Here is an 11,209-nt window from a genome sequence, read left to right as displayed (position 1 = left end):
TTTTTGAGCCTGTTTATAATCCCAACAGTAGTCCAGCAACAGAAGAGGGTGGATCTAAAAAAGTGCCGGAGGGGGTGCGTGTGTGTGTGTGTGTGTGTGCATACGTGTGAGTGTGTGAGTGTGGATGTGCACATGTGCTTCGCTTTTCTGAACCGCCGTGTGTGTCCCTGGAATAAATCTTGTTCAGCCTGAGCAGGGCTCTGTGTGCCGGGTGCTCCCGACAGAGAGTTAGAAGAGCTTCCTCGCACAATTGCCTCTCCTCTATTTCTCTTGAAGATTTTATTCAGAAATGTATTTGTTTACTGAAGGAATGGGCAGATAGTTACAGACCCACCCTCGTCATCCTCGAAGCTAACCTGTGGATACTGAAGAATGGAAATAGTTGATGCTAGCTTCCTTGGGAACAGTACCAATATTACTGCTCTCCTATGCGATATCATCTTGGAAAATGACACTTTTTTCTGTGTGGATGATCCACCCAATCCTTCTAAAGGTATGTAAAGAAAAAATAGATTTTTTTTCAGGCAGTTTTAGTTCTAGCTGGAAGTAGAGATGCTATGGAAAGAAACAGCTACACAAGGCTTTTCCTCTGAGGGAGTGCAAAATCAACTGCTTGCTGGTAAGTTAGGATGAGAAACAGGCAGGCAAGAATTTAGTACATGCTGGTTTTTCAAGTTAAAAATTCAACTAGAACAAAATGTGGGTGAAATGGAAAACTAAAACAGTAGCACTATTGGGCACAAAATGTAAACAGCTCTGCTAAGGAATTAGGGAAACAGGATTTTTACTCTTTGAGTAATTCAGTAACAGTCTTATCTGATACTGTATATAAAAAGTGATTAAATATTAAATTAGCGCATTCAGAGGCTGAAAAACCATCCATGCACTAACATATTTTTGATTACTGTATCATTTCTTACTTCTGCATAAAGGAAGAACTCCAATCATGAGTGAGTGTTGCACACTAAGTTGTGTGGACAGAACGTGCTTTTAAGCAGCTGTATTTAGCTCTCCAAATGTACGTTGTATTGCATGTATTGTATTTTAATGTTATGCGATTCAGGTAGATCAGAATAAGCTTAAGAATTTCAGAACTTTCCCTGATTTTACACTGGTGTAAAGGCATAAACCTTAGTAAAACTGAATAGAGAAAGGCTTTTACCTTCCTATTAAAGGGTGGAACATAATGTTAGCCTATGAGCTATGTGCTGCATAACCGCTTTTCCCTTGTGACAATTTTCAGATTTGCATCAGATAATTCGGATTCTCCTGTATTGTGTGATATTTCTGCTCAGCGTTTTGGGGAACGTGCTGGTAATTACAGTGCTGATAAGAAACAAGCGGATGAGAACCGTCACCAACACGTTTCTGCTGTCACTAGCAGTCAGTGACCTGATGCTTTGCCTTTTCTGCATGCCATTCACCCTCATTCCCAACCTGCTGAAAGATTTTATTTTTGGTAGCTCTGTTTGCAAAACTGCCACTTATTTCATGGGTAAGTCTTGGAAGTTTGTTCTGATTTTGAAGACTGGCTAACAGGATAGGTGAGAAGGTTGTTTAAAAGACCCGTAAAATGCTGATTGTTTCCATCTGCCATGGAATAGTTACTGAAATCACAAAGAAATAATGTTGCGTCAAGTGCAAATCTTCATGGTTCTAGTTTCCTCAGTCTGATCCAGCAAAACACAGAGGCACGCACTTAATTTTAACCGCATAGAGAAGAGTTTTACCGGATCACGTTAACTGAGAAGCGTGTTGTAACAAACTTTAACAAGGAACCCAGCACATGCACTTGTGTACCCATCCCTGACAGAGTTATTAGCGTTGTTCAGCTCACCCTGTCATCCAAAACATTCCCACCACCCCTCTCATCAGAAAAGAGAGAGTTCCACAATTCTCGCTAAGGGCAGACTTTGCCTACAGACTTTTGGTAGCAGTGATACATGAAAAAAACCAGATCGAAGTAGGTGTCGTCTGCGGAGTTGGAAGTTAGAGGTAGCACTTTTTGAGGACAGTCCAGGTGTGATCAGAGCTCACCAGGAGACAAAATACAGATAGAGGTTTTAGAGGCTGACTTTCAGAAGCATTGCTTTTAATGCCTTGCTATACTCCCTTTGGTTGAACAGTCAGGACTTTCAAAATGCTTGGATTAGGGATGTCTTTGTAAGATTTTTTCTCACTTCCAATACCTCCTGTGAAGTTACGTGTTTCTTAGAAAAAAAAACAAGAAGAAAAAAAAAGAAGAACGCTATGTAAAGTTTTTGCTACCTTGGGAGACCCTCGGTTAATTACAGAAACCTCAGGTCCCCTTTCAACCTCTGCCCTTGAGAACTTTGATGTAATGTGAAAGTACACACGTAAATTGTGCGAATGGGAAATCAACATCTTTTTGTAGATAAAACCCATAAAACTAAAGGCCATGTTTAAACAATTATAATGAACTGCTGCCGTAAATACCAGAAAACATTACTGAAGCATTGTCATCTTTCTCTTATTTCATACTGTGTAAATTACTTTATCGGCATTTTATATTTTTGTTCACATTAGAACATTCACCAAGACTATTAAATGAAAGCTCATTCAATGAAAGAAAAAAAATGTGACAAAGTTAAGAAGAAAAATTTATAATGTTGCAGTGATAAACTTGGGAACTTCAGCGACAGAAATACAGACCACTGCATTATATTTTATAATACATGATGAGGAGAGATTAAGGGCACTTGAAGGATAAAGATTGTGCTTCATGGCTTCATTTCTCTTGCTTTGTAACTCCATTAGCATCTAATTAAAAAAGTGATAACATATTTAATTCTCTTGAATGAGAAAATCAGATCACCAGTCAAACAGGACACTTAAAAAATTTAAAACACTAGAAGATGGACTGTGAACTTCCATGTTAAAAGAGTAATTAACAGCATAATCCCACTGATTTCAAATGCTTGTTTGAATTTCAGTGCAATTAGTGGATAAACCACAATAATAAAGAGAAGAACTAGGAGGAAAAGTGCCTTCTTTCCCTGTTATCAGAATTTCCTGGTTTGACAGAATGAATTTTTTCTCTTGGGCCTCTGGAGTTAGAGAAACACAGAGAAGGAACGTCAGCCTGGAGACCCAGACCCATTGCCAACACATTCTTTGCTGACTTAATCAGTATGATAGTCATAAAAAAATTATATTATAGTTTGCTATGCTTTTAATTTTCTATGTGCACGCAGAAAGCTAGCAAGACTATCTGAAAATAACATGGACCTTTAAAGCAAAATAATAACTTTTCCCTTTATTTTACATACCTAGGTGTTTCTGTAAGCGTGTCTACATTCAACCTGGTTGCCATATCTTTGGAGAGATACAGTGCCATTTGCAAACCTCTGCAGTCCAGGGTCTGGCAGACAAAATCTCATGCCTTGAAAGTGATTGCTGCTACCTGGTGTGTTTCCTTTACTATCATGTCACCATACCCAATTTACAGCAAACTGGTACCTTTTACCAAGTACAACAACACCACAGCAAATATGTGCCGGCTCCTTTGGCCAAGCGATGTCATTCAGCAGTCTTGGTAAGATATAACTGACTGTTAGCAAATGCATAATTATCTGGTGGAAAACAGGATTTCATGGAGCATTAAGCCTATTGAAAATCAAGTATTAACCTTCAGCAAACATTTACACTTCTATCATGCTTATTTAAGAGGTAAAAAAAAAAATCATATTTTTAAGCTGCTTATATTTTGACACTTGTATGACTTTTCCCTTGTCGTGGGAGTGATACTCGACATGACACTATGTCCCTACTGTCACTGTAAAGAAAGCATGTCACTCTTCAAATAGCAATACTGCTTTCTCTCATTTGTACAAAACTTAAATATTTTCAGAGAAATCCTTGATTAATCTTTGAGAAATGCAGACACATACAAGTGCCCCTCTGTGTGCTGCTTTACCTCTTAATGTGTTTGTCTAAAGGTCCTCTGAATCAGAGAAGTAGAGTAGAGAACTTGCAGAGGTTGCAAATGCCCTTGAGAACTGAACTTTTTTGGTCAATTATAGAGAACAGGGACACAGAGGTGAGTGGAGAGACAGTGCTCCAAGTCCTACACATCCAGGCAGAGTAAGTAAAGAGTAGCTCGATCAAGCAGCAATATTACTCAGACATTGTGTCCCTGCATGATGACTGAACACTGTAACCGGCACTGAGAAGATGTAAGATTATTTTGGATACTGGTTAACTGGGAATAAGATTAAAGTACGGGATATCCACAAACATAGTGAATTTGATTTAATGCTTTCCATTGTCTCAAGTATTTGGCAGTATGAGTACAGATGAGGAGGGAGGGTGCCAGGCGAAATTCTCTACTCCATGGTGTCATTGCAGATTCCCAGGTGCATTAGAGAGCTTGCACCAAAGCCCCAGGAATCAGAAGAGGCATAGGCTTGTGGATGCGCTTAAACAGAATTATTTTCCCAGCTTGTCATCTCGTTAGAGGCGCTGCCTAGGAAAGTAACAGATGTGAAAACGAGTAAAAGCTGCTTCCTTTAGCAAAGAGGTTGCAGGACCCCTCCCCAGGGGCTCTGCATGGCCCCAGGGGTGAAAGCCCAGGTCGTGGCTGCTCTGTCCCTGCCCATGTGTGCCACGACCCTTGGCAAGTCAGATCTCACCAAAGTAGTGACTCCCAGTAGCAGGGGCTCCTTTGGGATTCAGCAGCTGCTCGTTTGGCTTCTGCAAGGCAGTTTTTACCTCATTCAAAGCTACAGGAAATTCAATGGTTGCAGCAGGGAGCCCCATGCATGGGCAGAGGGACTGTCTGCCCCCTCGCACCGCTATGGGAGCACCCATCTCCTCTGGGCCTGCGGAGATTGGGTGACAGATGTTTTGCAGCCACAGTAGTCCTGTTCCTGCTGTACTTTTTTGGGGAAAGAAGGAGGAGAAGAGGTGGGAAGCTTCTAATCTCCAGAGCTGTCAAAATGATGCTTCGTATTAGCATGAAAAAATTTCAGAAAAATCTTGAAATCCTGCCCTCCCCTCAATTCTCTTCTGGAGAAAAAAGAGAGGTTTTTGGTTTTGTGCTGGTCCCCGGTCTCAGGTTGTCTTTTGATTATTTAGGTACATTTTACTGCTCCTCATACTCTTTCTTATACCTGGGATTATAATGATGGTTGCGTATGGCCTAATTTCTTTGGAACTCTACAGAGGAATAAAATTTGACGCCAGCCAGAGAAAATCTTCACGAGGTAACAACACACTTGATTTTTGTTTGTTTGTTTGTTTAAAAATTATATTTGAAGATATGAGCAGTCATCTTGAGGTTACTAAAAGCAAAATTTTCTACTTGCAAAAAATAACATTACAGTCATGAATCTGCCAGATGAATTTGTTGACTGAAGTTATTCCATTATTCACTAGCAAATAATTCTTTGCTTTTTTTCCCCAAAGACTCTGGGCAGGATACATTAGTTTTCTAATTTGCTTATTATAGTAATACCAAGATTTTTTTCATGGCCTTGAATGAGGACCATTTCTGTCAATAAATGCCACAATAAAAACTGTCAAATTAAAATAGAAGCATACATTTTTGAAAACTATCTTTAGAGAATACTTGAGCACACAGTGCTCTTACATTTTTTGCATCAATTTGTTTAGCGTTAAGATGCGAGAACGCAGAGCAGCTGATACACGACTGACTCAGAAATAGGCCAGTGCTTGCTTTGCAACAGTTGTTCAGTCATGAATTATGTTATTTATTTAGACTTCGACTCTGTTCATTTTTTTTAATTTTGAATCGCTGTTCAGAGAGATCTTGCAACTATTTAAGCATTAATTTATGTGTACAGAAAGAAAAGTAAGTACCTGCAGCACCAAGTATGAGGATGGAGATGGATGCTACCTCAACAAAACCAAAAGGAAAAGGAAAATGCCGTTGCAACAGCTCTCTGCTACCAGCCACAGCAAAATAGACAGGGTGAGAAGCAACAGCTCTTCTGCCAACTTAATGGCCAAGAAACTCGTCATCCGCATGCTGATGGTGATAGTGGTTTTATTTTTCCTTTGCTGGACTCCCATCTTCAGCGTCAACGCCTGGCGCGCGTTTGACACCAGGTCGGCAGACCAGCGCCTCTCAGGGGCTCCCATCTCCTTCATCCACTTGTTGTCCTACACTTCAGCCTGCGTGAACCCTATCATATACTGCTTTATGAACAAGCGTTTCCGCATGGGTTTCCTAGCCACTTTCACCTGCTGCACGAAGCAAAAGCCCCCCGCCATACGGGGAGAGGTTGGTGATGAAGAGGAGGGGAAGACGACGGGTGCTTCGCTCTCCAAATGTTCTTACATGCACATGAATGCATCTGCTCCCCCCTGAGCTGTGTTGCGCGAGGCAACGGGTGGCCTACAAGAACCCATCTGGTCTTGGAGAGTGACTGTGGCATCAGCTGAGCATGATTTCGTTCTGAGGTAATGAAACACTTCAGCTGACAGTAAACACAGTGAGAATTTTATGGGAAATGGACGCTACCACTGTCTGAGCTTTATCGCACTTTCCCTTCAAAAGTACAAAGGAGGAAGAAGGCTCTTTGAAGAAACAGGACTTTATAAAAAGCCTTAGGAGATGTTCTATTTGTCATAAATTCTCCTGTAAAGATTGGTGTCTTTTATGTCAACAGTTTCACGCAGTTTTTGGCTGCGGTTCTGAGTATCTCTTAAAATTTCAAGATGCTAGTAGATTATTCTCAAATGTAAATACACGTGTTGCAGTCATCACTTCAATATCTGTGCCTCATAATCAAAATCTTTCAGTTATGTTTGTAGTATTTTTTCACATTATTCTAGCTGAGCAAATACAAGTTGAGATCATTTTGGTGTCACAGTCGAATAAAAGAATTTTGGGGTGGGGAGAATGGGCTTGTCTCCGTGAAAATAATGCATTTAAAGATTTATTTTTTTTTTAAATAAAATGAAAATAAATATCGTTGACTTTTTGAATGGAATGCATTCTTACTTAGGCAATAACTTAAATAAACATAATGTGGTTTTAGTTTAATAGAACAAGCAGAAAGAAGTGGCTTTCTTCTGTGCAGCTGCAAGCACCCATACATGCAAGTGGCAGGATCTTAAGTGAGCCCCAAAGGCTCATGTGGAAATTGTCATGCAGGGAAGCACGGGGAGAAATATTGGGATAAAGGCAAAGAGACGATTTTACAAAAGACTCAGGACTGAATATGTAGGACGATGCCCAGGCTGGTCTTATGTTTCACAAACATACTCACAGTCACTCCAGGCAGGTGCTGCCCAGGTGGAAGTAGAAGATGTTGGATGTAAAAGGCAGAAAAAGCAGACACGGCGAGAAAAAGCTGAGAGCCTTTGTCAGAAAACAGTTTTTCTAACCTTTGGAACAACTGTTTTCTCCAACTACGCATATTTGTAAACAGACTCAAAAACCCTCACACCCTCTGAATGACGCAGTTCTTGGTGTTTTATTGAGCAGGGACTCCATCTCTTCCCTGTGCAGCACACAGGTGAGTGTGGGCATTCAGGGCATGCCCTTTGCTCTGTGGAGCTCAGAAGAAGTTACATCATTGATTTTGTTTTGTGAAAATATCCTCCTGGATATGCTTCTATCTTCTAGCTGAATCAATACCATTTTAAAAACTTTTTATTAGACAGAGATTAAATTTGTGCACAATGTGAAATGTAGATGTGGAATATAACCCTTCTTAATTTTTTTAATCAGGAAAATCTGATCTCTTTACAGAATGATTTTAAATCGGAAATATAGTTTGAGTTCCAGGCACCCAGATCCATGTTCTGCACTCAGTTATTGCTTGAAAATGTTTCCCCATACAACTTAGTACATAACTTCGGCTATTATGGTGGTTTGCATCCAGCTTGTCCACAGACAGGAAATTAAAAAAAAAATAATTCCAACCACTATTTATGCACAGTCCATAGAAACAATGTTTTGCCTACCACATTAATAAAGTGGCACTGTTCCTGAAATGATGCTGAGACTACTGACATTGATCTGACATTTTGCAAGTACCCACCAAATTAAATTATGGGATTTAATTCACTACAACGAAATGAAAATTTTACTTCACTTAAGGATGCAGGATGAGACCCACTACAAATATGTCCTGTGTGTTAAAACTGAACAAATGGACTTAGATGCTTTTGGATTTATGTGGAGTGGTGAGAGCAGAAAAGTATTTTATTCCATTTGAAAGTCTGGCTTCATTATAGTACAGAGCATAAAAACTGATGTTTAGGCAAAAAAACCCCCACAATAAAATCTCATTTTAATATTGTGCTGAATGTGAATATTGCTGACTGTACAGTGGGACAGCCTGCTTCACAGGTCTGTACGCATTTTAAAAGGCAAATTCCTTTTTGTAGATGTAGATTTTCTGGTACCTTTAGAGCCCGCATAGCAGTATGTGCGTCCTTCACCTGCTCCTACTGATTTCATCCAAGAATAGTGGTTTCAGATGAAAGGCAAAAGCTATTTTCAACAATGCCTTAATCAGATCAGAGCTCCCTGTGGCCTTCAGTACCTGTGGCTGAAAGGAGGAGAGTCTCTGATTGATTTCCCATTTGTAACTGTCATGGAGCACAATTTGGAGGTGATGAAGTGAAGGAGGCAGGAGAAGAAGACCCTGATGGATTGGTGGCTTGGCAACAATCAGGGAAGGGTTAGAAACATGCCAGAACGCACGCATGTCTGTTTGTCCGAGGCTTGTCTGTGCGTCCATCACTCTTCACCTCCATTGCCCCCTGTGCACCTTTTTTCTTGTTAAACCAACACATTAACTCTTCAACCAAGCTCCCAAAGTCACAAGCCTTAAGCCATTCCAGCAAGCAGTAGGAATTAAGTTTTTAAAACGCAATATTGTCATTTTGTCTTCTCTTGCCCTGGCCTCCTAGTACAGGAAATTTCAGCCTTTCTGCAACCTGCATGTATCTTAATGCCATTTTCCCTGATCTGCACATTGCAGAAGTCATTCCTGGATCCAAATTGTGCCCTTTCATTGCTAAAGCATCATGGAATCCTCCCACCACCTTTAATTGAGATACTGCTGTTAGTGGAAATGTATCTTCAACAGTAAGTGTAGGTATGTCCTAGTTTCAGCTGGGATACAGTTAATTTTCTTCCTAGTAGCTCGTGTAGTGCTGTATTTTGGATTTAAGTGTGAGAATAATGTTGATAACACACTGATGTTTTAGTTGTTGCTACGCAGCGCTTATCCTAAGCTAAGGATTTTTCAGTTTCCCATGCTCTGCCAGCAGGCAGGGGCACAAGAAGCTGCGGAGGGAGCATGGCCAGGAGAGCTGACCTGAACCGGCCAAAGGGATGTTCCACACCACGGGGTGTGATGCCCAATATATAAACTGGGGGCAGTTGGCTGGGGAGGGCTGAAGGCTGCTCAGGCATCGGTCAGTGGGTGGCGAACAACTGCGTTGTGCACCACTTGTCTTTCTTGGGGTTTATTTCTCTCTGTTTTTTTTTTTGGTTATATTCCTTTTCATGATATTATTATTATTGTATGTTATTATTATTATTGCATTGTATTGTATTTGAGTTATTAAATTGCTCTTATCACAACTCATGAGTTTTATTTCTTTTTTTCGTTTCTCCTCCCCATCCCACTGAGACGGGAGAGAAGTGAGCGAGTGGCTGCGTGGTGCTTAGTTGCTGGCTGGGGTTAACCTACGAGAAGGTGGAATAAAAATATCAAAATAAAACAGCCTATGAAGTCTCCTCAGTTTAATGTTAGTTTATAGGGGCTGGGAGGAGAAATCCTACCCTAAAAGTTTCCTTCTCCAACAGGCAGTACCTAAAGGCAAACCGTTTCCCAGATGTAGCAAATAAATGGCAAACCAATAAACTTCAGGTGTAAAACAGAATCACAGAATCACAGAATGTTAGGGGTTGGAAGGGACCTCTGAAGATCATCTAGTCCAACCTTCATCCCAGCATATCTAACCACTACACCATAGCCTCAAGTGCTAGATCTACTTTTTTTTTAAACACCTCCAGGGTTGGTGACTCCACTACCTCCCTGGGCAGCCTGTTCCAGTGCCTCACCACTCGTTCAGTAAAGAACTTCCTCCAAATATCCAATCTAAACTTACCCTGACGCTACTTGAGGCCATTTCCCCTTGTCCTGTCATTAGTAATTAGAGAGAAGAGACCAGCACATAAATCTCGGAAGTCTTTCTCTTCTTCCTCTTTCTCCCCTGATTCCCAGGGGTGTTTTTTTCCCCCTTTCTCTTATCTTTTTCAGCCACCTTACCATCTTTTTCTCTTACGTACCCTTCCCAGTTTCCCCTTACCACCAATTGCTACATTTTTTTCTCCTTTTTGACAGGTTTATTTTCCTCCCCAGATTTAAATCCCCGGAAAGCAGTCTCACTTTCATTTCTGCCTATCATCTCTGGCTGACAGACTTCTGAAACACACTGCTCCAGGCAATATATCCTGCCCAGGACGCCACAGTTCTGCAGTCGTCTCTTACAATCCTACGTGTGAGTGCAACTCACATTCATACATCGTGGCTCATCACAACGCTTTTCTGACTTGGAATAGATTATTTCAGGATGAAACAATACAATACAGAAATATTGCAGCCAAAACACAGGAAATAAACACATACTCACACAGTTTCTCACAGCATTTGGCAGGATTTCCCTTAAAAGCAGGCACTTGCTCAGACCATACACAACTGTTCTAGGGCAGAATCACAGAATGTCAGGGGTTGGAAGGAACCTTTAAAGATCATCTAGTGCAGCCCCTCTGCCAGAGCAGGATCACCTACAGTAGGTCACACAGGAATGCATCCAGGTGGGGTTTGAATGTCTCCAGAGAAGGAGACTCCACAACCCCCCTGGACAGCCTGTGCCAGTGCTCTGTCAGCCTCACAGGGAAAAAGTTTTTCCTCATGTTTTTGTGGAACCTCCTGTGTTCCAGCTTGTATCCATTGCCCTTTGTCCTGTCATTGGAGAAGGCCTTTTGCAGGACCTCACAGAGGCTGCTGGGAAAATCTGGATGAATAAGCATGTAGCCCAGGGTGTAACACTGCCAGCGTTTCTGAATCAAATCTAACCTACAGTCAGACACACTCACGTTACACACAGACCAGAACGCGGTAGGCATTTACTGACTGCAGTCAAACCATCTCGTAATCTTACGATTGCAATAGTGAATGCAGTTTTTAAAAGGTTT

At 41.1% G+C, this 11,209-nt stretch overlaps 1 protein-coding gene across 1 annotated transcript; it reads left to right on the top strand.

Annotated features, from left to right (window-relative positions):
• Nucleotides 1-232: 232 nt before the first annotated feature.
• On the top strand, nucleotides 233-6,352 carry CCKAR (cholecystokinin A receptor). The gene is made up of 5 exons (XM_009871313.1): nucleotides 233-493; nucleotides 1,244-1,495; nucleotides 3,295-3,556; nucleotides 5,098-5,225; nucleotides 5,826-6,352. Exons 1-5 carry the CDS (start codon nucleotides 373-375, stop codon nucleotides 6,350-6,352), a joined length of 1,290 nt encoding a protein of 429 aa, XP_009869615.1. The 5' UTR covers nucleotides 233-372.
• The last annotated feature ends 4,857 nt before the right edge of the window (nucleotides 6,353-11,209 follow it).

The sequence above is a fragment of the Apaloderma vittatum genome, unplaced genomic scaffold (assembly GCF_000703405.1).
Source record: "Apaloderma vittatum isolate BGI_N311 unplaced genomic scaffold, ASM70340v1 scaffold11556, whole genome shotgun sequence".
Lineage (NCBI taxonomy): Eukaryota > Metazoa > Chordata > Aves > Trogoniformes > Trogonidae > Apaloderma > Apaloderma vittatum.
The sequence above is the reverse complement of the archived record's forward strand: the minus strand, read 5'-3'. Positions and strand labels throughout refer to the sequence as shown.